This window comes from Lampetra fluviatilis, chromosome 53, assembly GCF_964198595.1.
Source record: "Lampetra fluviatilis chromosome 53, kcLamFluv1.1, whole genome shotgun sequence".
In the NCBI taxonomy this organism is placed as follows: Eukaryota; Metazoa; Chordata; class Hyperoartia; order Petromyzontiformes; family Petromyzontidae; genus Lampetra; species Lampetra fluviatilis.
Window position 1 is genome coordinate 6538516 of NC_136327.1, and position 25671 is coordinate 6564186.

Consider the following 25671-nt stretch of genomic DNA (forward strand, 5'->3'; position numbering starts at 1 on the left):
AAAAGAACAAAACCCTCATCGGCGATGGTGGTGATGTCACGTGATATGTGGTGATGTCACGTGGTTCGTGGTGCCGCTGCTGAAATTCACTTTTTGATGCCGCTGCTGCTGATGGTGATGATGATGGTGGTGGTGGTGATGATGGTGATGGTGGTGATGGTGGTGATGATGATGGTGGTGGTGATGATGGTGGTGATGGTGGTGATGGTGATGATGGTGGTGATGGTGATGATGGTGATGGTGGTGATGGTGATGATGGTGATGGTGGTGATGGTGATGATGGTGGTGGTGGTGATGATGGTGATGGTGGTGATGGTGATGATGGTGATGGTGGTGATGATGGTGGTGATGGTGGTGATGATGGTGATGGTGGTGATGGTGGTGATGGTGATGATGGTGATGGTGGTGATGGTGGTGATGGTGGTGATGGTGATGATGGTGGTGATGGTGATGATGGTGATGGTGGTGATGGTGATGATGGTGATGATGGTGGTGATGGTGGTGATGGTGATGATGGTGATCGTGATGATGGTGATGGTGGTAATGGTGGTAATGGTGATGATTGTGATGATGGTGATGATGGTGATGGTGATGATGGTGATGGTGGTGGTGGTGAAACTTTCCATTGGTGATGCCGATAAATACCGTTGCTCATTGATCACCGTTCATTATTTTTGAATCGTCATGAATTGTGCTGATGATGACGACGGAATTTATTTGAAATTACTTTCCCGCTCATTAAAAAAAGTGGGGAGAAATAAATTAATTGCCGTGGAGACCGATTGCGACGACCGTACGCATTGCGTTTCAACTCAACAATTGCCGATACCGAATTGACTTGACGACGACGACGACGATGAACGAGCTCGTAAAATAATTCACCCATCACGTGGTGGAGGGTTGGGGGGGTGGAGACAACATTTGTAGCCGTGCGGCGGCGTCATCGTCGTCGGTCGTAATTCGATTCGGGAATAATTTTCCGCCCGCAGTGGCGATGCGCACACGTCGTGAATAATCGTCGACGCTGACAACGTGCGGCGAGCCGAGCCGTCGGCGCGTCGCGATGCTTAGCGGCGTCGCTCGATTTGAACGCCGGACATTATTTTAAGACAACACAACGGCGATCTGGGACGATGACAGATTACTCGGGGAGATCAATTTAGGACGGCGAGGTTCAAAACTGTGGAAATTGTGTTCAATGCGAACCGGGCGATTGCTAAGCGGGCGGTCGTGAGAAAACGGACGGTGGGTTCTGGAGGAGCACAGCGATGATTTTGACCAACAACAAAACAATACGACTTGTTTTAAAGAACCGACGGTGGTGAGCGATTGACGACGATGACTTCGAACGAGTTTGGGATGACGTCTCGGCCGACGACGATCTCCACTGGCGATGACGATGGCGGCGCGGAGTGACGACGAGCCCCTGGACGACCGTAACGTTCGCACGTCCCGCACCATCGTCTCTACCACCACCAGCAGCTCGCACTACCACAACCACCAGCAGCAGAAGCAACACCACCAGCAGCACCACCAGCAGTATCACCAGCAGCACCACCACCAGCAATACCACCAGCATTATCATCATCAGCAGCAGCGGCACCACCACCACCAGCATCATCATCATCACCACCAGCAGCACCACCAGCAGCACCACCATCAGCACCAGCAGCGACATCACCGGCAGCAGCAGCAGCGCTACAGGTTGGAGGAGAGCCTGGCCCGTGCCGGCTCGCCGCCCTCTCCGGCCACCACCACCGAGTCCCTCTTGACGAGGCTCAGCTCCCGCGCGAGCGGCGCCCCGGGCACCCACGGCACGCCGCCGTGGGGGCCCACGGACGCCGACGACGGCTGGCGCCCCAGCAGCGTCGCCGCCCTCCCTCGCGACAGCCCCTGCTGCTGCTGCTGACCGCCGGCACCGGCGCCGGCTGCGGCGGCCGTCGTGGGCAACATCGGCGGAGGCAGCGCCCCCCACCGCGCCGGCGCCGTCCCGCCGTCCGCGGGGCCCGTCCCTCCCGGCGACGCGGCGGTGGCCGACGGCGCCGCCGCCGCGGCCCGCGCCGGCGCCCCGCCGTCGTGGTGCTTCAGCGCCGGCTGCGACTGCGAGAGCGGCCGCGCGTCACGGCTCAGCGCCGTAGCCGCGGCGCCGACGCCGCCGACGCCGGCCGAGGAGGAGGAGGAGGCGCCGGCGCCGGTGCCGGCGGTCGTGCCGCTGCGTCCCAGCGTCTGCGCGCTGCGGTGGGCGGCCCTCCGCGGCGTGTGCGGGGGGCTCCCGCCGGCCTGCTGCTGCTGCTGCTGCTGCTGGCGCGGCGAGCGCGGCCGCGAAGGGGAGGAAGAGCCGGCCTTCACCGACGCGGCGCGGGAGGCGGACGGCGCCGAGGGCGGCGGCGGCAGCACCGGCGGGGGCGAAGTCGCGGCGCCGATCGACGGCCAGAGCCACGTGGCCGCCGGCTGCTGCTGCTGCTGCTGGGGCGACTGCGCCGACGACTGCGGCGCGGAGGAGCGCGGCCGGTGCTGCGCGTGCGGCGTGGTGCCCTGGTGCGTGAGCGCGATGGTCACGGAGGCGGCCGTGTTGATGAGCGAGTTGACGGCGGCGCTGCCCCCCGGCGACAGGGCCCCCTGCGCCTGCTGCTGCGCGTGCCGCTGCTGCAGCTGCTGCTGCTGCTGAGCGTGCTGTTGCGCTGCGGCCTCCTGCAGCGTCATCTCGCGGTCGTAGCGCACGATGCGCTGGATGATGTCGTGCTCGCTCGTGTTGAAGATGCCCTCGTTGAGGTCGTCTTGCATCTTGTGCAGCAGCATGGAGTTCTTCTTGCCTGCCGCGGGCCGACAGCGTTCGACGGTTGAGAAGAGACACGGAACACCAGAACGAGAGAGAGAGATCATTTACCATCCCCCACCCTTCACCCCTCGTCTGGAACAGATGGGATAGGTTTGCCACCACGGCATTCTGGGAGTGCGTAGTTTCAGCAGCAGCATTGGTTCAATGCGGGCAAGGCAAGGCTCTGGACCAGTTTTGACATTCAGTGTCTCAGAGCAGCTCTTCAATAGACTCGGTTCTTAGCTTTTAAGTTGCTCTGAAATTTGGTGAATTGCAGATACATCCACTCACTCAACCACTCACCCTTGCCACTCACCCAATCAACCACCCAATCACCTACTCACCCACCCACTCACCTACTTATCCACGCACTCACCCACCCACTCAACCACTCACCTAATCACCCACTCACTCACTCACCAACTCACCCAATCACTCAACCACTCATCTACTCACCCACTCACTCACCAACTCACCCAATCACTCAACCACTCACCTACTCACCCACCCACTCACTCACCAACTCACCCAATCACCCACCCACCCACTCACCTACTCACCTGCACACTCCTCACCCACCCACCGCCTACACGTTTATATTTGGCGCATTGCGGAGTTCTGTGGGCCATGATTTGACCTGGGAGTGGAGTGGGGGGGGGGGGGTTCGAGGGGCTCTCATCGTGGGGGGCGAGAGGCAGCGGTGTAATAGGAGGCGGCGTCTGCGGGGTGGAGGGTGGTGCACACTCTTAGCGGCTCAATGTTGGCGAACAGGACACCGGTGATGGTGGGGTCACGTCCCGCCCTGCCAATGTGGAGCCGATGTGGAGCCGACGCGTCCCAAATATTAATTGATCGTTCGGCTGGAGAAAGGCACGAAGAGTGGGTGTGTGTGAGTGCATGTGTGTGTGGGGGGGTATGAGTGTGTGTGTGTGGGGCGCGAGTGCGTGTGTGTGTGGTGTGAGTATGTGGGTGTGTGTGTGGGGGGTGTGAGTGCGTGTGTATGGTGTGAGTGCGTGTGTAGGGGGGTTCGTGTGTGTGGGGCGTGAGCGCGTGGATATGTGGGTGTTTGTGTGTGGTGTGAGTGTATGTGTGGGGGGGGGGGGTGTGTGGGGTGTATATGTGGGGGTTGGTGTGCGTTTGTGCGGTGTGAGTGCATGTGTATGGGGGGGAGTGCATGTGTGTGTGTGGTGTGAGTGCTTGTGCGAGTGTGTAGGGGGCGTGAGTGCGTGTGTGGGGGTGTGTGTTTGTGTGTGGTGTGAGTGTATGTGTGTGGGGGGGGGGGGGTGAGTGCGTGTGTGGGGTGTATATGTGGGGGTTTGTGTGTGGTGTGAGTGCTTGTGCGAGTGTGTAGGGGGTGTGAGTGCGTGTTTGGTGTGAGTGCGTGTGTGTGTGGTGTGAGTGCATGTGTGGGGGGGGGGGGGGTGTGAGTGCGAGTGTGTGTGTGTGCCTCAAATGAGTACCTGGTGCGTGTGTAAACATGAACACTTCGGGAGACAAAGGCGGCCAGGCGTGGTCCTGGCCACCCACCCCCTCTTGTGCCATGCCGGCCTTCATAGGTGCTCGCTAACAGCACTTGCCCCAACAGTCTGTTGAGGCTGTACGGGGGAGGTTTGTGCTTCGAACCTGGCGACCCGAGTTCCATTCCCGCTCTCGACCAATAACAGTGGTGAATATTTGAGCCGGTCCTGGGCCTCCCCTAGGTCGACTGAGCCTTAAAACGAATACCTGGTGAGACGGAGTTCGCCGTGCGTGATGCTGGCCACGCACGTGGGCCGTGTCGGCCTTTAATAGGTGCTCGCTGACAACACCTGCCCCAATCTCCCATTACATCAAATAGGGGATTGTAGCACGTGTGTGAGCGCGCGCGTGTGTGTGCACGTGTGTGTATGTGCGCGCGCGCGTGTGTGCACGTGTGTGTGCACGTGTGTGTGGACGTGTGTGCGTCAACGTGTCTCTCCTGAAATATGATTTGCCCTTTGGCTCCGAAGGAAATGGCTTTTAAGTGACCTCTGTTCTTTCCACTCATTTAACTCACAGCTCTGTCTTGCACTCAAAACGACACGGCCATAAATCATTCTACCGGTGGTGTGTAGTCGCGTAGGCCGATCTACTTCAATGATTGTAAACCGGTAAGCAAGCTCCAACCTGCTTGCTGTTGTTGGCTTCAGCGTCACACTCTTCGTCAAAGTGAGCGGGAATCGAATTCGGGTCGCCCGGTTCGCGGCGCAGCGCGCTAACCGCTCCACCACCGCTCGCCAAAGACAAAGAACCCCCGTATAGCCTTAACAGACTGTTGGGGCAAGCGCTGTTAGCGAGCGCCTACCAAGGCCAACACCACGCCTGACTGCCTTTGTCTGCCCCAGTGGCGATGTTTACGCACCGCACCCAGTACTCATTTGAGGCTGCGTCGACCTAGGGGAGGCCCGGGACCGGTTCAATTAATCGCCACTGGTATTGGTGGCCGTTAGCGGAAATCAAACTTGGGTCGCCGGGTTAGTAGCGCAACGCGCTGACCGCTACACTACCGCTCCCCACACTTACACACACACACGTATAGCACAGAATGTATCGGACAGGGCATTGCCAAGGAACGTGGAGAGCATTCCTTGAGGCCTCCGTGACGTGGGTGGGTTGGCGTAATTGGCCTACTCTTCCATGCGGGACAAACTTCTTGGGAGAGTTGGGAGTACCCACACTTTACCCCATGACTGCACACGACCTGCCAATCGAATCCGTCGTCTACACCAGCGGTCCCCAACATTTTTGGCACCAGGCACCGGTTTCGTGGAAGATAATTTTTTCACGGACCGGGGGGGGGGTCATCATTGGGTCTTTCCCACATTTTCAAAGAAGCTCTCCAGCTACGTTTGTTTTTTACTCATTGTGGCTACTAGGGGTTAGCAGCTTGTGGGCTCACCAAAACTGTGACAAGTGCGCAGTGCGGGAAAGAGGCGCGGACGGAATTGGTCGATAATAAAATCATGGGGGAGGCCACGTGCGAACTCACCGCTCTCACCTCCTGCTGCTGTGCGGCCCGGTTCCTAACAGGCCACGGACCGGTACCGGTCCGCGGCCCGGGGGTTGGGGACCCCTGATCTACACAATCATCCTGCTGGGTGGATAGAGGCGGGGAGTGTGGGGGGTGGGGTAAATCTAAGAAACTTCCACCGTTGTTTCATTTGCCATGTCAGGGAGAGCCAATCGAAGTGGTGACCCCACGGAATGCCAGTCCGCTGCGCTAACCGCTTACACCGCAGCAGCAGCGACAGCAGCAACAACAGCAGCAGCAACACAACAGCAGCAACACAACAGCAGCAATACAGCAGCATAAAAAACAGGAGCAGCAACAACAGCAGCAGCAACAACAGCAACAACAACAGCAGCAGCAATACAGCAGCAGCAACAGCAGTAGCAAGAACAATACATCAACAGCAGCAACAGCAGCAGCAATACAACAGCAGCAACAACAACAGTAGCAACAGCAGCAGCAAATCAGCAGCAGCACAACAGCAGCAGCAGCAGCAATACATCAACAGCAACAACAGCAGCAGTAGCGCTGCCTTGGTTGTGCGAGAGTCGTTAACTAAGATCCACGTCCCCGCGATCCGTCGGGGCAGCGTCGGGGCGAACCCATGAATTCTGAAAAGTCAGCGCGCCGTCTTATCAGCCTCTGCCAAAAAAAAAACAACGGATAAGGAGGGCATGCCAGAGGCAGCTGCGGCAGCAGCTTGAAACGATGTGGACGTAGGAGCTGTAGCAGGATAAAATAAATCAGCGATAGAATTATAAAATATGTTCACGTAGAGGGAAGACAAGTCAGCGTGGAGGGGAGGCCTAATCTGGGTTTTTTTTTCGATCCTCAAATCGTCTCTTTAGATCCAGAAATTATGTGACAGGAAACTTAACGGTAAGAAAAATTAACCCGTATAAAAACTAAGTTTTTAACTATAAATCCTTAATATGCGTGTTGGCTAGAGTCCTCTCGTCCTCTGGTTTGAGATGGCTGCCACCTATGGGTCAGATGATTGCCTGCCACCATTAAGCAATTGGTAATTAAATATAAAAAAAAATTCCTAAAAAGTGTAAAAATTTGGAGAAAAAAATTCACGAAAATTAATTGTCACGCACAACGAGTCTGTGTGCAAAATGTCAGCTCGATTGGATCACGGGAAGTGGGTTAAAAACGACCGAAAGATTTGCACGGTCGTAAGCGCGCAAGCAAGTGAACTTAATATAAAGGATTTAAAAATTTGTTCTAGATTTGAAGCTTCCGTGACTGCAAGGATTCATACTCTTAGGTTTTTTCGATAAAGTCACGTAGGGGAAAAAATAAATAAATAAAGTTAATGTTCGAACACATGCACACAAGTATTCAAAACATCATAACCATTCTTAATCCACGCTCTAACACATACACACAATAATTCAAAACATCAATACATTTGCCTATGGGTTCGATCATGGATCAAGCTTGGATCAAGCTTCGTATCGTTTAAAAAATCGCTCGATCCCCGTTTAATCGTGCATTGGATCGTTAAAAACACGAAACTCTTAGGTTTTTTCGGTAAAGTCACGTAGGTAATTTTTTTTTATAAAAGTAAAATAAAAAATCACGACGTTTCGGAGGCAACACAAGCTTCCGTCTTCAGGTGGAACCGTCACAGCACGATTGCTGTATTTTTAACTTTTATTAATTTTAATTTACTTTTTTACCTACGTGACTTTACCGAAAAAACCTAGAAGTATGAATCCTTGCAGTCACGAAAGCTTCAAATCCGTTAAAAACACATTGCATCGCGTTCCGGTAATACTTACACGAGCAAAATCACGCCTTAATAAACTCCGTAAATGCGCCTACAGCACGAACATAATAATTAATGCATTCTGTCACGGATTAAATGTTACCCTGCTACAGCAGTGCCGCTAATTGCCGCGATGGAACGAGCTCGCTCGGGGTCACCCCGCACGGCAGCGCAAGAGAAGCACAACAATTTAGTGTCGACGACAATGAAATGAAGGTGTCTCCAAAGAGTAGCGCGCGCCTTCGGCTGACAAACACTTTGTTCCAATTAACCTTTTGTCAGTGTTTAATGTTGGGGCTGTTCAACTTCGTAACCCGTGGGGGGGGGGGGGGGTCCCCGTGGTTTTGGTGAAAGGAGGTGGCCAATTAAGGTAAGGTGAGAGAACCCGTGCGGGTTTTCAACTGAATATCGTCGTCGTCATCATCAGCAGCAGCAGGAGCAGCCATGGGCGATCAACTGCTGGATGAAGCTCTCCCGACGCACGCATAATTAATAACACAATATAATAATAATATATTCATACTCTTAGGTTTTTTCGGTAAAGTCACGTAGGGGAAAAATTAAATAATAATAAAATAAATAATAAACATTATAGGAGAAATGATAGAAATAACAAAAATAGTATTTCTTCTTCTATTATTTGTATTATTTATTTCGTATTATTATTTTTCCCCACACGTGACTTTACCGAAAAAACCTAAGAGTATGAATCATTGCAGTCACGAAACCTTCAAATCTAGAAATAATGTATTCATTCATAACATGATTCATAATTAGGAGTGGTGGCACAGTGGTTAGGGACACTGCATTATGGATACAGCATACCCGAGTTGGATTCCCTGGCAGGGCTGACATCAGTAGCGAGTGCTTGCTAGACGGGTCCTTGACCCACCGGCGCTGAACCGATCATTCCATGGCGAGAACCCAGTGAGCCTTGGAGTCTCTCTTACAAGGGGGTACACCAGTGTCAGATGGGTGCAAATCACAGGGGCCCATCACAGGGGCAAATCACAGGGGCCAATCGCAGGGGCCAATCACAGGAGCCCATCACAGGGACCAATCACAGGGGCCGATCACAGGGACCAATCACAGCGACCAATCACAGGGGCCGATCACAGGGACCAATTACAGGGGCCAATCGCAGGGGCCCATCACAGGAGCCAATTACAGGAGCCATTCATAGTCGGCAGGCATTAATTAGCGTTCACGCTGGCGTTGCTTCGTCTGGCAGAGTCGTGATCCCCAGCACGAAGGGACGCAACGACACGGGTAGCCCCATTGACCCCGCGTCTTCTCTGACCTCGTCAGGTCGGAGAAGACGAGTTGCCGATTAGCGACGTGGGTGGGAGGGAGACCAGCAGCTGGGGCTCTGAGATGGATCAGGAGTTGTATGTACCGTATGTTGAACTTCTTTCGCACCGTACGTAGCCAACCGTGATAATTTGGAGGTGCGGGGGAAGGACAATACACTAAAACACAAAAAAACTGTTTTAAAGAAATGAGTTTGTCGATTTCGATGTAAAGCTTTCGTGACTGCAGGGATTCATCTTCTTGGTTCTTTCGGTAAAGTCAAGTAGAAGGGAAATAATAAAATAATAAAAATAAAACATAATAAAATACAATTCTCACGACCTGTTCTTCACCTGAGGACGGCTGCTTGCGTTGTGGCCGAAACGTCGTGAGAATTGCATTTTATTATGTTTCATTTTTATTATTTTATTACTTCCCTTCTACGTAACTTTACCGAAAGAACCAAGAAGAATTTGTCGATCTAGATGATTTAAAAAGTGCATATCTCCCAGTGACTTCCTAATGTCGGGAGGAGCGTTCCAGACGGCCGCAGAAGCGCATCTGAAAGCGCCTGACGTGGTGACCGTCTTTGTTCGATGGCTGAGCCCAAAAGCCGCTGCGAGGATGACCGCAGTTCGCGTGATGGTTTATACTCCATGACGAGATCGGCGTGAAAACTAGATTCGAAGCTTTCGTGACTGCAGGAATTACTCTTTGGTTATTTCGGTAAAGTCACGTAAAAATAAAATAACATAATAATAGCATACGACGGTTTCGATTGATACACGAGCAGCCATCATCAGGTACAAATGAATGAGAAAACAAACATAGTAAACTTGGATATATAATGGAATACAACACAGAGAGTCGGCCAACACAACAGTCAACACCCCACCTGGTTGATTACGTTCTTCCAAAGATTGCTAAATGTAAGGCCTCGACACAGAGATGTTGTCTTTCTGTGTGCCTTTGTGTGTCTCTCTCTCTCTGTTTGTCTCTGTGTGAGTCTCTCTCTGCTTGTGTGTCTGTCTGTGTGTCTCCGTGTGTGTGTTTTGTATCTCACAAATTTAGCAATCTTTGCAAGAACGTAATTAACCAGGTGGGATGTTGACTGTTTTGTTGGCCGACTCTGTGTTGTATTGCATTCTATTTACAAGTTTACTATGTTTGTTTTCGCACTCATTTGTACCTGACGATGGTTGCTTTTGTTGCAATCGAAACGTCGTATTCTATTATTATTATTTAATTACATTTCTTTCTACGTGACTTTCCCGAAAGAACCAAAGAGAGATCGACGTGGTATTGTGGTTCATTTGCGGCAATCACTTTGCGATGTAACAATTCACCACAGCACCGGCACATTCCGTTGTTCCATCTCCACACACGCTGGCCGCCCTCTCTGTGTGTTGGCGTTGTTGCTGCTGTTGTTATTTTCCGTGCCTCCGTTCAACAATAACAGTAACGGATTGTGCTGACGCAGATGACATTGCGAGCCCCATTAACGGAATCTGACTTTCGCAAAGGGCGAGCGAATGAGAGCGAGGGAGAGAGAGAGCGATGGAGAGTGAGGGAGAGAGAGAGTGAGGGAGAGCGAGAGGGAGAGCGAGCGAGCGAGCAGGAGAGAGCGAAATTGAGAGCAAATGAGAGGGGGGGAGAGCGAGGGGAGAGTGCGCGGCATGGTGCAAATTTTGTCAAAAAGCCTCTCCGGTGAACAAATTCCCGTGTTTGCTCTTAGACAGAAACCGACGTCTTGAAATATTAAAATAATATAGGTAAAAATCTAGCGTCTTCAATGCACACGCTTCAATTCACACTCACAAGTAGAAAGTAAATGATTTTGACCCCAGAATTAGTCAAAATTTGATGTGCTGAATAAAAGTGGGTGGCATCCGTTCGAGATGCTTAATTGTCTTAATGCGAGCCATCCACTTTAATTCGGCACATCAAATTTGATTTATTCTGGGGTCAAGATAATAGATTTTCTACTTTTGAGTGCAAACAAAAGTGTGTGCACTGAAACACTTTTTTTTTACCTTTTTTTAAAGTTGTAGTCCCATTGTCGTTAACTTAACAAAAAGTCTTGACCGTAAATGCTGCTCATTTGCATAGAGTAAGCTTACGTAATGTTGAAGGGCGGCAAATAAATAGATGGAGCAATTTCGTCTCTCTGTTTATGCAATTTTTTTTATGTGAACATGCAAATAGAAATTTGCAGGCGTCAGGGTTAGGATGAAACTCAGGAACCTCCCGTATACCAGGCGAGGTTAGTAAACATCTCGCCACGGCACGATGTCAACTCTGAAGACCAGTAAAGGAAATATTATTCATAATAAACGTTTTTGGGTTCGATCGCGTTGTTTATAAATGTGTCGTAACCCTCCACCACCCGACACGGCCAATCAGCAAAAAAAGTGTCACGTTGACAAAAAGACAAAAAGTTCACTACTTTAGCCGGGAACAGTGACGGCAAATTGCCCAATGATGCTGGATGTAATTACCAGCGAAACGTCGTACTAAAAAAAAATTGAAATGTTGTGGATTCATTCTTCAACACACCGGTGGGCTAAAGTAGTGAACTATTTGTCTTTTGTCAACGTGACACTTTTTTGCTGATTGGCCGTGTCGGGTGGTGGAGGGTTACGACACATTTATTAATAACGCGATCGAACCCAAAAACGTTTATTTTCAATAATATTGGTCGTGAAAGCCTGCCACGTGTTAAAGAAAATATGTATAACCCTCAAGGCCTATGAAGAAATCACCCAGACTTGGAATGTGGCCGATGTGTTTGGACCTCGAAAGTAAAGCAGATCTGAGCCGGGAACAGTAACGGTCAAAAATGAAATTAAAATTAATAAAAATAAAACAATAAAAATCACGACGTTTCGGAGGCAACACAAGCTTCCGTCTTCACCTGAAGCTTGTGTTGCCTCCGAAACGTCGTGATTTTTATTGTTTTATTTTTATTAATTTTAATTTCATTTTTTACCTACGTGACTTTACCGAAAGAACTAAGAGTATGAATCCTTGCAGTCACGAAAGCTTCAAATCTAGAAGTAACGGTCAGTCGGGCCTGCCCACCATGTACGAGCAGGTTGTCAAGGGGCTGGCCGGCTGGGAGCCGAACGTTGTGTTTACATGCAGAGTTGTCACGATACGTCTATCCGCACTTGAGGCCGTCACCCTCCCCGCAGTGGAATGACAAAGTTATCGATATTCCTACGGGCATTCCGAGGCACTCGTCTAGAGCGGTGAAAATTGCGCATTGCCACGGCAGGGGGCCGCGATTGACAAGCACCGAAGACTGCACCCGAAGTGGCAGCCATTGTCACAAGAGCGTGTTGAGATGGAAATGGTGCGGGCTTGGCCTTATGCGCAAGCCGTTGAACCGACAGGTAATTGAAAGCGTTGCGCATTGCTCTGTGACAGTGGAGTGAAGTGACATTCCGAGCAAGGCGACAGGGTCACAGTGCGTTCAGTTGTAGGATTTGCGATTGCTGGGGTCTGTAGTGTATGCCAGACGGCAATGCACACACGCATGGACCCGCAATGTGATAACCAATGCGCACGTATGCACAGCGATTGTATATATCTCGACAGCGTAGGCAGCGTGCACAGTGAACACGTTAGTATTCATGTCAACGAGAGAGAATGATAGCTTCTTTTGTGAATTACTAAGGCGCTCAATAAAAGGTTAAGTTCATTTAAGACCTATTCTTTCACTGTATTTATATTATAATTCATGCCAAATGTCGACTGCTGCTGCGTCCTGTACAGCACTTTGAGATCCTTGACGAAGAGCCGCTATTTCGATGTAATTATAAATTAAATGGCAATCATGATCACAATAAAGAGCCGCTATATGATGTAATTACAATTAAAATAGTAATCGTGATCACGATTAAAACCCACTATAAAAAATTTACAATAATTTAAATGCTAATCATGATCAGAATGAAGAGCCGCTTTATAAATGTAAAACAAATTATTTAAATGGTAATCATGATCACGATGAACAGCTGATATGTAGATGTAATTATAATTAAAAAAACCTTTGATCGCGATGAAGAGCCACTATTTAAATGTGTAATGATAGGGGAGTCAACCTCTGGTGTGAGTGGACTAGTGGCCACGGGAGGTAATGACAGGGGAGTCAGCCTGCAGTATGATGGGACTGGTGGCCACGGGAGGTAATGCCAGGGGAGTCAGCCTGTTGTACGAATGGACTAGTGGCCACGGGAGGTAATGACAGGGGAGTCAGCCTGCAGTGCGAATGGACTAGTGGCCACGGGAGGTAATGACAGGGGAGTCAGCCTGCAGTACGAATGGACGAGTGGCCACGGGAGGTAATGACAGGGGAGTCAGCCTGCAGTGCGAATGGACTAGTGGCCATGGGAGGTAATGACAGGGGAGTCAGCCTGCAGTACGAATGGACTAGTGGCCACGGGAGGTAATGATAGGGGAGTTAACCTGCAGTACGAAGGGACTGGTGGCTTCGGGAGGTAATGACAGGGGAGTCGGCTTGCAGTACGAAGGGACTGGAGGCTACGGGAGGTAATGACAGGGGAGTCGGCTTGCAGTATGAAGGGACTGGTGGCTACGGGAATGATCGAGAATGAGAGCGTGGCCAGGTGACGGAAGAGGACAGTGGAGTCTGCTGGTAGAGCGAGCGGTCTAGAACCAGCGAGAAGGTTCGGAAATGGGGGCGTAGCCTCGGACCGTATAAAAGGGAGATGTGCGGGAGACTCGGGGCTGTCAGAGTGGGGGTCTCCGCCTATCCGAGTGTGAGCACGCGGCTCCTTAATACAGAAACCATCTCAAGGCAAGCACGTCGAAGTCGTCATTACAAATGTGATAATTATACTTTAAATGGTAATCGTGATCACGGTTCCCACCTGCTAGCGCTATTCAGCACAACCATGCCCGCCCTCCGCACGTGAGAACGCGCCTTACGACACAAGTGATAGCGCTGTTTATTACGATTATAAGCATGTAATTGTGTTAACAATAGTGGTAACTATTATAATTACGATCAACGTTGTAATTGTTGGTCTCGCGCTCAGGGAGAGGGTAATGCAGCGGCTGTTCAGGCGCCATCACGAGCAGGCGCTGCAAGGTGCACGCCCCGCATTGGTCAGACGGCCGCTCAGCAACGGCCGCTGTGATTGGACGAGACGTTTGGCCCTCGTGGCTGGGTGCAACCATTCGTGACTTTAACAAGGGGGGAGAGGTAGAATGTGTGAGTCATAATTATTAAAATTATAAGAGAGTTTTAATAATAAATTAGTAAAATTTATTATTAAAAAAAAAATTTGATTGTTAATGATTAAAATGTATTATAAAAAATTTGCACGATGAAGAGCCGCTCTATATATGTAATTATGATTTAAACGGTGTTAGTAAAAGACCTGTTACTAAAAAACATGCTACTAAAAGACGTATTAGTAGAACACGTGTTACTAAAAAAAACATTACTAAAAGACATGTTACTAAAATACGCGATACTAAAAAAATGTATAATAAAAAAATTGTTTTAAAAAACACGAATACACACGTTCTGATGATGACCGATTGTGTTGCGATCGAAACGTCATCGTTTTTTGTTATTTTCTTTGAACCTATCTATGTGACTTTACCGAAAGACCCAAAGAAAATTTTACAACAAAAATGTCACAAAAAATATGTTACTAAAAATGTTACAAAAAATGTGTTACTAAAAATGTGTTACTAAAAATGTGTAACTAATAATGTTGCTAAAAATGTGTTACTCAAAATATGTTACTAAAAATATGTTACTAAAATGTTACTAAAATTTGTTACTAAAAATATGTTACTAAAATTTTTACTAAAAACGTGTTACTAAAAATATGTTACAAAAAATGTGTTACTAAAAATATGTTACTAAAAATGTGTTACTAAAAATATGTTACTAAAATGTTACTAAAAATGTGTTACTAAAAATATGTTACTAAAAATATGTTACTAAAAATGTGTTACTAAAAATATGTTACTAAAATGTGTTACTAAAAATATGTTACTAAAATGTTACTAAAAATGTGTTACTAAAAATGTTACTAAAAATGTGTTACTAAAAATGTTACAAAAAATGTGTTACTAAAAAAATATTACTAAAAATGTTACTAAAAATGTGTTACTAAAAATATATCACTAAAAATGTTATTAAAAATGTATTACTAAAAAAGAAACAAACGGGCAGAGACGTCGAGACGGGTGCAACGGTTCGGAACGGAACGGACATCACCACGTGGCCCCTCTAAGCCAACAACCTCCACAACCTCTCCGTTCTCTCTCTCTCTGGTTGCTGTCGAGAAGGGCCGTTGCCCGAAACGTCGCCGATTAAATAAATATTTCCTTTCTTTCACGCAACACACGCGTTTTTTGACGAATGCGTTGTGAGTGTTGGCTTGCTTGTTTGTTTGGTTGTTGCTGTTGGTAAAGGGGCCGTCAATTTATTGTCGGCCGCTGACTTTCTCAATCGCGGCGGAGGCGGAGGTGACGAGAACTGATGGGGGGAGTGGGCGGGCGGCTACGAAGGGCGTTTGCTTCTCCCCTTGAAGGTTCTCAATAAAACATTCATAGTAATAATGAACGACGCTGATGCCCCCGCGAAATAAAACATTCATAGTGCCCGGAGACAAGCTGGCGAGCGCGCCTGTGTGCGTCTGTGTGTGTGAGTGTGTCTGTGTGTGTGAGTGTGTCTGTGTGTGTGTGTGAGTGTGTGAGTGTGTCTGTGAGTGTGTCTGTGTGTCTGCGTCTGTGTGTGTGCGTGTGTGTGTGAGTGAGTGTGTCTGTGTGTGTGCGTCTGTGTGTGTGAGTGTGTCTGTGTGTGTGCGTCTGTGTGTGTGTTTCTGTGTTTGTGTCCGTGTGTGTGTTGTGGGGAGCGGTAGTGTAGTGGTTAGCGCGCTACGCTGCGAACCTGGCGACCCGGGTTCGATTCCCGTTCACGGCCAACACCAGTGAAGATTGTCTGAACCAGTTCTGGCCCTAGGCCGACTCAGCCTCAAAAGAGTACCTGGTGCAGTGTGTAAACATTGTCACTAGGGAGACAAAGGCGGCCGGGCGTGGTGCTGGCCACCCACCCCCTCGTGTACCGTGTTGGCCTTCATAGGTGCTCGCTAGCAGCACTTGCCCCAACAGTCTGTTAAGTCTATACGGGAATCTTTTGTGTGTGGGGTGTATGAATGAGTGCGATTGTCCTCATGTCCCCACGTCTACCCCCCAAGTGTCTCCCCACGTACTCCCCCTGTGTCTCCCCATGTCTTTCACCAGGTCTCACCCCACGTCTCTCTCCACGTCTCCCCAAGTCTCTCCCCGCATCTCCTAGCGTCTCTCCCCGCATCTCTCCCCAGGTCACTTCACATCTACCCACATCTCACCCCAGTCTCCCCACATCTCCCCACATCTCCCCATGTCTTTCACCAGGTCTAACCCCACGTCTCCCCAAGCCTCACCCCGCATCTCCCAGCGTCTCTCCCCACGTCTCCCCAGGTCACTCCACATCTACCCACATCTCACCCCAGTCTCCCCACATCTCCCCATGTCTTTCACCAGGTCTCACCCCACGCCTTACCCCATGTCTCACCCCACGTCTCCCCAAGTCTCACCCCGCATCTCCCAGCGTCTCTCCCCGCATCTCTCCGCGTCTCTCCCCGCATCTCTCCCCAGGTCACTTCACATCTACCCACCTCTCACCCCAGTCTCCCCACGTCTCCCCATGTCTTTCACCAGGTCTAACCCCACGTCTCACCCCATGTCTCCCTGCGTCTCTCCCCATTTCCCCACGTCTCCCCGCATCTCTCCACATCACCCGACGTCTCACCCCAGTCTCCCCACGTCTCCCCATGTCTTTCACCAGGTCTCACCCCGCGTCTCTCCCCACGTCTCACCCCACGTCTCCCCGCGTCTCTCCTCACGTCTCCCCAGGTCTCTCCACATCTCCCCACATCTCACCCCAGTCTCCCCACGTCTCTCCACATCTCCACACGTATCGCCCCACATCTCACCCCAGTCTTCCCACGTCTCCCCACGTCTTTCACCAGGTCTCACCCCACGTCTCTCCACATGTCTCACCCCACGTCTCCCCGCATCTCCCCGCGTGTCTCACCCCACGTCTCTCCACGTCTCCCCACGTGCCTCTCCCCCCCCCCCATCGCCCCCGGCGAGGGCATCTCACCGATGCGGTCGAGGCGGTCGATGGCCACGGTCTCGAAGGCTCGCCGCATCATGGGGTACTCCTCGAGAACCTCGTTGAAGTGGTCCACGGAGAGCGAGAAGAGGCGGCAGTACGTGTCGGCGCGCACGCTCGCCGTGCGGCGCCCGCGCGTCAGCAGGCAGATCTCTGCACGCGCAGAGTCGCCGTCGGCATCATCGTCAGCAGCAGCAGCATCATCAGCAGCACCATCAGCATCATCAGCAGCACCATCAGCATTATCATCATCATCATCATCAACAACAGCATTATCAGCAGCATCATCAACAACAGTATTATCAGCAGCATCAGCATTCTCAGCAGCTGCATCATCATCAGCATCAGCAGCATCAGCAGCAGCAGTATCATCATCATCATCAGCATCATCATCATCATCAGCAGCATCATTATCATCAGCAGCAGCAGCATCATCATTATCATCATCAGCAGCAGCATCATCAGCAGCATCATTATCATCATCATTATCAGCATCATCGTCATCATCAGCAGCAGCATCATCATGAGCAGCATCATCAGCAGCACCATCAGCATTATCATCATCATCATCAACAACAGCATTATCAGCAGCATCAGCATTCTCTGCAGCAGCATCAGCATTATCAGCAGCTGCATCATCATCATCAGCAGCATCAGCAGCAGCATCATCATCAGCAGCAGTATCATCATCATCATCAGCAGCATCATTATCATCAGCAGCAGCAGCATCATTATCATCATCAACAGCAGCATCATCAGCAGCAGCATCATTATCATCATCATCATCATCAGCAGCATCATCGTCATCATCAGCAGCAGCAGCATCATCATGAGCAGCATCATCAGCAGCATAATCAGCATTATCATCATCATCAACAACAGCATTATCAGCAGCATCAGCATTCTCAGCAGCAGCATCAACATTATCAGCAGCTGCATCATCATCAGCAGCATCAGCAGCAGCATCATCAGCAGCAGTATCATCATCAGCAGCAGCATCATCATGAACAGCATCATCAGCAGCACCATCAGCATCATCAGCAGCACCATCAGCATTATCAGCATCATCATCATCATCAGCAGCAGCATCAGCATCATCACCATCTTCAGCAGCATCATTATCAGCAGCAGTAGCATCAGGATCATCAGCAAAATCATCAGCAGCATCATCAGCAGCAGCATACATCATCAGTGTCATAATCATTATCATCATCAGGCAGATCTCAACACGCGCAGCGTCATCATCAGTTTCATCTTAATCAGTGGCATCATCAGCAGTAGCAGATCTCTTACATGCGCAGCATCATCGGCATCATCCTTATCATCACTATCGGTGTCATCCTAGCGACATCATCAACGTGGGAATGGCTCCTGGTTCAAAAGCGAGGGCCACCTCTGCTGCTGATGAGAGACCGGGTGGCGAAACCGCTCCGGAGATTTGTCTTGCGTTGAACCGAACGCTGCCTCACTAATGCCACGACCAGACGGCTGATGGGATGTGTAAAAAAACAAGTTTGTGTTGCGGCAGATCGTGCGAAGGGGGTGTGCAGAAGCAGGCGCCCGATCGTCCGTTTATTTATTTATTTATTCCTCCTCCTGAAACTCCCTCCCTCTCCACCCCCCTCCCTCTCCTCCCTCCCTCCCTCTCCTCCCTCTCTCCACCTCCCTCCCTCTCCTCCCTCCCTCTCCACCCCCCCCCTCCTGACCTTCTCATCCTGAACCTCCTTTTCCTTCCCCTCCTTCCCTCCCTCCATCCATCCCTCCCTCCTGACCTCCTGACCTCCTCCTCCTGAACCTCTCCCTCCTCCTGAACCCCTCCCTCCGTCTCCTCCCCCCCCTCCTCCTGAACCCCTCCCTCCTCCTGAACCCCTCCCTCCGTCTCCCCCCTCCCCCCTGCTCCTGAACCCCCCCCCCCCTCCCTCGCCCTCGCGTCGACCGACCTCCGAAGTAGGAGCCGTCGGAGAGCTTCGTCTCCTTGTTGGCCTTGGTGATGATGCTGACGACGCCGTGCTGGATGAAGTACATCTTCTTGCCGATGGTGCCCTCGCGCACGATGAAGTCCGCCGGCTGGAACACCTCGAACTGCAGCTTGGTGAGCATCGCCGTCACAAAGTTGGGGTCCGCGTTAGCGAACAGCGGCATGGAGGCGACGAGCTTGCGGCAGTTGTAGTTGACGATCTCCTGCGGTCGAGGGGGGGGGGGAGCGGTATGGGCGGCGTGGTTCGTGGTGACCGGTGACCACGGCAGCGGTGGCGGTGGTGACGATGGTGATAGAGATGGTGATGACGATGTTTATAGAGATGGCGATGACGATGATGATAGAGATGGCGGTGACGATGGTGATAGAGATGGCGGTGACGATGGTGATAGAGATGGCGGTGACGATGGTGATAGAGATGGTGATGACGATGATGATAGAGATGGTGATGACGATGGTGATAGAGATGGTGATGACGATGGTGATAGAGATGGTGATGGCGATGGTGATAGAGATGGTGATGACGATGGTGATAGAGATAGTGGTGGTGATGGTGATAGAGATGGTGGTGGCGATGGTGATGACGATTGTGATAGAGATGGTGGTGGCGATGGTGATAGAGATGGTGATGACGATGGTGATAGAGATGGTGGTGGCGATGGTGATGACGATTGTGATAGAGATGGTGGTGGCGATGGTGATAGAGATGGTGGTGGCGATGGTGATGACGATTGTGATAGAGATGGTGGTGGCGATGGTGATAGAGATGGTGGTGGCGATGGTGATAGAGATGGCGGTGACGATGGTGATAGAGATAGTGATGACGATGGTGATGACGAATGTGATAGAGATGGTGGTGGCGATGGTGATAGAGATGGTGGTGGCGATGGTGATAGAGATGGTGGTGGCGATGGTGATGACGATTGTGATAGAGATGGCGATGACGATGGTGATAGAGATGGTGATGACGATGGTGATAGAGATGGTGATGACGATGGTGATAGAGATGGTGATGACGATGGTGATAGAGATGGCGATGACGATGGTGATAGAGATGGTGATGACGATGGTGATAGAGATGGTGATGACGATTGTGATAGAGATGGTGATGACGATGGTGATAGAGATGGTGATGACGATGGTGATAAAGATGGCGATGACGATGGTGATAGAGATGGTGGTGGCGATGGTGATAGAGATGGTGGTGGCGATGGTGATAGAGATGGCGATGACGATGGTGATAGAGATGGCGATGACGATGATGATAGAGATGGCGATGACGATGGTGATAGAGATGGCGATGACGATGGTGATAGAGATGGTGATGATGATGGTGATAGAGATGGTGATGATGATGGTGATAGAGATGGTGGTGGCGATGGTGATAGAGATGGCGGTGACGATGGTGATAGAGATGGTGATGACGATGGTTATACAGATCGTGATGACGATGGTTATACAGATCGTGATGACGATGATGATAGAGATGGCAATGACGATGGTGATAGAGATGGCAGTGACGATGGTTATACAGATCGTGATGACGATGATGATAGAGATGGCGATGACGATGTTTATAGAGATGGTGATGACGATGTTTATAGAGATGGTGATGACGATGGTGATAGAGATGGTGATGGCGATGTTTATAGAGATGGTGATGACGATGGTGATAGAGATGGTGATGGCGATGTTTATAGAGATGGTGATGACGATGGTTATACAGATCGTGATGAGGATGGTTATACAGATGGTGATGATGATGGTTATACAGATGGTGATGACGATGGTTATAGAGATGGCGGTGGCGATGGTGATAGAGATGGTGATGTCGATGGTTATACAGATGGCGGTGGCGATGATGATAGAGGTGGCGGTGGCGATGACGGCGACGCGTCTCGCGCTCACGTGTCTGAGCGGCTCGTTGAGCTCCTCCAAGATGTTGTCCTCGTCGAACATCTTGCCCTGGTAGCGGTGCTCGTAGTACTCGTGGATGCGCTGGCGCAGCTCCGCCGGCAGCTTGTGGAACGACATGTACTGCTCCACTTGCTTGTACTGCACGCGGAGGGGGGTCAATAGGTCAACGGGTCAAAGGGTCAGCGGCGGTTTCGGTACGGCATGCACTGCTCCACTTGCTTGTACTGCACGCGGAGGGGGGGTCAATAGGTCAACGGGTCAACGACGGATTGGAATGATATGCACTGCTCCACTTGCTTGTACTGCACATGGGGGGTCAATAGCTCAACGGGTCAATAGGTCAGCGGCGGGTCGGTACGGCATGCACTGCTCCACTTGTTTGTACTGCACGCGGGGGGTCAATAGGTCAACGGGTCAAGGGGTCAGCGGCGGGTCGTTACGGCATGCACTGCTCCACTTGCTTGTACTGCACGCGGGGGGTCAATAGGTCAACGGGTCAAAGGGTCAGCGGCGGGTCGGTACGGCATGCACTGCTCCACTTGCTTGTACTGCAAACCGGGGGGGTGGGGGGTCAATAGGTTAACAGGTCAGCGACGGATTGGAACGGCATGCACTGCTCCACTTGCTTGTACTGCACACGGTGGGTCAATAGGTCAACAGGTCAAGGGATCAGCGGCGGGTCGGTACGGCATGCACTGCTCCACTTTCTTGTACTGCACGTGGAGGGGGGGGTCAATAGGTCAACGGGTCAACGGCGGGTCAGCGGCTCAAAGGGGGGTCGACCGGTCAATGGGGGTCCATGCTAAAGGGTTTATTTTGGGGAGGGAGGGAGGTGCCACTAAAGCCATCGCCGCCCCCGACACAGCCGATCGACGAGGCCTCGTCGCCACAAACAAAACGTGGCCAAATTCGCCGGCCGCTTCAGCACGCCGGGGTTGTTGTTGTTGTTGTGGGTGTGTTGGGAAGGTAAACCCCGCGGCGTTTACAATTCCGAGTACAATAATAGTAGGTTTTTACCCTTTAAACTGGTACAAAACTGACACCTTTATACAAGGCATCATGTTTGCAATAACCACAACACAAGTAGTCAAAATGCAAACAAAAAGAAACAACTCTGATAATGGTAATGATATGCACTGTCCTTGAAGTTGATTGGTCCACACCCGAGACAGCTTTTCTTAGAGCCTAGTCTCCATTGGTGTTGGACCAGATGACACCAAAAGTCGTACAACTCAAAAACAGCGCACTATCAGAGTATTGAGAGCTCGGGGTAAGCATTTACACTATGAGACCTCCTTTACCAGTGGCAAAATATAGTAGTAGGTTTCTACCCTTTAAACTGGTACAACATCATTATCATCATCAGAGTTGTTTCTTTTTGTTTGTATTTTGACTGCTTGTGTTGTGGTTATTCCAAACATGATGCCTTGTATAAAGGTGTCAGTTTTGTACCAGTTTAAAGGGTAAAACCCTACTATTATATTTTGCCACTGGTAAAGGAGGTCTCATAGTGTAAATTCCGAGTACGGTGAAGGTTCCGCGGGCGACTGCAACCAATCAGGAGCTCCAGCACGGGGCAATTGGCATGGAAATGCGAGGAAGTCCTCCCTGCGTCGTCAGTCTCAAGCAAATGTGACGTCATCGCTGTGAGCCCACGTGGTGTCAATCTGGTCAGTGGGAGGTCAATGTGTCAGTTAGGCAGAGGGAGGGGGGGTCATCAGGTCGACGGGTCAAAGTGTCATCGATGCACAGGGGGTCAATGGGGGGGAGGGACGGTCAACGTGTCGGTGATACACGTGGGGGTCAATGGGTCAGCGATGCACAGGGGGGTCATCTGGTCAATGGGGGGGGTCAACGTGTCAGTGATGCACATCGGGGTCAACGGGTCAAATGGGGGGGTGGTCAACGTGTCAATGATGCACATGGGGGTAAATGGGTCAGCAATGCACAGGGCGGTCAATGTCTCAACGGGTCAATGGGGGGGGGGTCAACGTGTCAGTGATGCACAGGGGTCAATTGTTGAACGCGTCAGCGATGCACAGGGGGGTCAATGGGTCAACGTGTTAGTGATGCACATGGGGTCGACTGGTCAATGTGGGGTGAAGCGGTCACCCGCGTCAAAGGGTGAGAGGTGACGGGTCATCGCTGCTGATGAGGATGATAGTGATGATGACGGTGTCGACGATTAGAATCGCCCAGGGACGGATGTAGGCCGAGGCTGAGTGAGCCACAGCTTAGGGCCTCTCATTGCGAGGGGTGCGGCGGGCGGGCGGGCGGCGACCTCCGAATACGAAATAAACATTAATTAAACAACGGCACGAAGTTGCAAGTTTTTACATAATCGGTTGAAAAATAAAGAAGACTGTGGGAATAACAAAAACAAACGGACTTAAACGGTTACAGGGTCTCCTCTTCTTACGAACGAGTTAGGTTCCAGAGGTACTGCTCGTAACTCGATTTGTTCGTAAGTTCCATCTTTACTCCCGTCGATTCGAAACGCGTTGTACGGCGTGTACACTCAACACGGGGAATGGCTTTATAAGTTGTGTAATCTCCTGCAGACGTATATATCGCTGGTACTTCACGTTCTGTAGATGTAGACGCCACCACCGCCGTCTATTGCGCGGTGGTTGAACTTACGACTCTCGGTCCGAACAGGCAACTGGACATACGGACCAGGCTTGTTCGTATCTCTGACAGTTCGTGAGTAGAGGAGTCCCTGTATTTCCATTGCGATATTAGACAACAAATCTCAGAGGCATTCCTCCAAGGGGGGAACCCTTCGAAAAGCTTCACGCGGCTGAATTTTAGATACCCCAGCAACGTCACAATCCCCCCCCGCCCCCCCGAGGGGAGATGGAGGAGGGGGGGAGGGGGAGGGGGGGATCCTCAATGCCCCCCACGCACCTTCTCCTGGTACTGGCGGCGCGACGAGTCGAGCGACTGGATGAGCGCCGTGGCGTGCCCGATGAACATGGCGTAGCACGTGGCGCCCACGATCATGCTGAGCATGGTGAGCCACACGTCGGACATGCTGGAGGGCGCCTGCTGCCCGTAGCCGATGCACAGCATGTGGCTCATGGCCATGAAGAGGGCGTACGAGTACTGCATCTCCCACGACACATTCTGCAGCAGCACACAATGACAAAGGTCGCCCGTGTAGCCTTCACGGGGGTGGGGGCGGGGGGGTGTGGGGACAAGTGCTGTTAGTGAACGAGGAATAGCAGCGACTCGTAAAGGCCGGCACTGTTGCACACGAGGGGGAGCGGTGCGGTGGCGAGCAAACCGCGACATCGCTAAGTAACGCAAATCCAGATATCGCTTCCATCCCCCCCCCTCCGGCAATCTCGCCGTGCGTGTGGTGAACAGCGGCGATGTGGGTGTGTGTGTGTGGGTGAGTGTGTGTGGGTGTGTGGGTGTGTGTGTGTGGGTGAGTGTGTGTGGGTGTGTGGGTGTGTGTGTGTGGGTGAGTGTGTGTGGGTGTGCGGGTGTGTGTGTGTGGGTGAGTGTGTGTGGGTGTGTGGGTGTGTGTGTGTGGGTGAGTGTGTGTGGGTGTGTGGGTGTGTTTGTGTGGGTGAGTGTGTGTGTGTGGGTGAGTGTGTGTGGGTGAGTGTGGGTGTGTGAGTGTGGGTGGGTGGGTGAGTGTGGGTGGGTGAGTGTGGGTGGGTGAGTGTGGGTGAGTGAGTGTGGGTGGGTGAGTGTGTGTGGGTGAGTGTGGGTGGGTGAGTGTGGGTGGGTGAGTGTGGGTGTGAGTGTGGGTGGGTGAGTGTGGGTGGGTGAGTGTGGGTGGGTGTGTGTGGAGGGATGAGTGTGGGTGGGTGGGTGAGTGAGTGTGGGTGTGTGGGTGAGTGTGGGTGGGTGGGTGGGTGTGGGTGGGTGTGTGTGGGTGGGTGTGTGGGTGAGTGTGGGTGTGTGGGTGAGTCTGGGTGGGTGTGTGTGGGTGGGTGAGTGTGGGTGGGTGAGTGTGGATGGGTGAGTGTGGGTGGGTGTGTGGATGGGTGAGTGTGGGTGGGTGAGTGAGTGTGGGTGGGTGAGTGTGGGTGAGTGTGGGTGGGTGGGTGAGGGTGGGTGGGTGAGTGTGTGTGTGTGTGGGTGGGTGGGTGAGTGTGGGTGGGTGAGTGTCGGTGGGTGAGTGTGGGTGGGTGAGTGTGGGTGAGTGAGTGTGGGTGGGTAAGTGTGGGTGGGTGAGTGTGGGTGGGTGAGTGTGGGTGAGTGAGTGTTGGTGGGTGAGTGTGGGTGGGTGGGTGAGTGTGGGTGGGTGAGTGTGGGTGGGTGAGTGTGGGTGAGTGAGTGTGGGTGGGTGAGTGTGGGTGGGTGAGTGTGGGTGGGTGTGGGTGGGTGGGTGAGTGTGGGTGGGTGTGGGTGGGTGAGTGTGGGTGGGTGAGTGTGGGTGGGTGAGTGTGGGTGAGTGTGGGTGGGTGGGTGAGTGTGGGTGGGTGAGTGTGGGTGTGTGTGTGTGTGTGTGGGGGTGAGTGTGGGTGAGTGTGGGTGGGTGAGTGTGGGTGAGTGTGGGTGAGTGTGTGTGGGTGGGTGAGTGTGGGTAAGTGTGTGTGGGTGGGTGAGTGTGGGTGGGTGAGTGTGTGTGGGTGAGTGTGGGTGAGTGTGGGTGGGTGAGTGTGGGTGTGTGGGTGTAAGTGTGTGTGGGTGAGTGTGAGTTGGG

General features: G+C 51.6%; 1 protein-coding gene across 1 annotated transcript in view; it reads right to left on the reverse strand.

The window, feature by feature from the left end:
* Window positions 1-412: 412 nt before the first annotated feature.
* The window catches only part of LOC144949338 (potassium/sodium hyperpolarization-activated cyclic nucleotide-gated channel 2-like), an 86669-nt gene continuing 61410 nt past the window's right edge, over window positions 413-25671 (reverse strand). Inside the window, exons 4-8 of the mRNA XM_078879310.1 lie at window positions 23919-24137; window positions 21003-21149; window positions 19057-19297; window positions 17105-17269; window positions 413-2813 (exon numbers count right to left, since the gene is read on the reverse strand). Coding sequence (XP_078735436.1) covers window positions 1699-2813; window positions 17105-17269; window positions 19057-19297; window positions 21003-21149; window positions 23919-24137 — 1887 coding nt within the window. The 3' untranslated portion in view covers window positions 413-1698. The remainder of the gene's footprint in view (window positions 2814-17104; window positions 17270-19056; window positions 19298-21002; window positions 21150-23918; window positions 24138-25671) is intronic.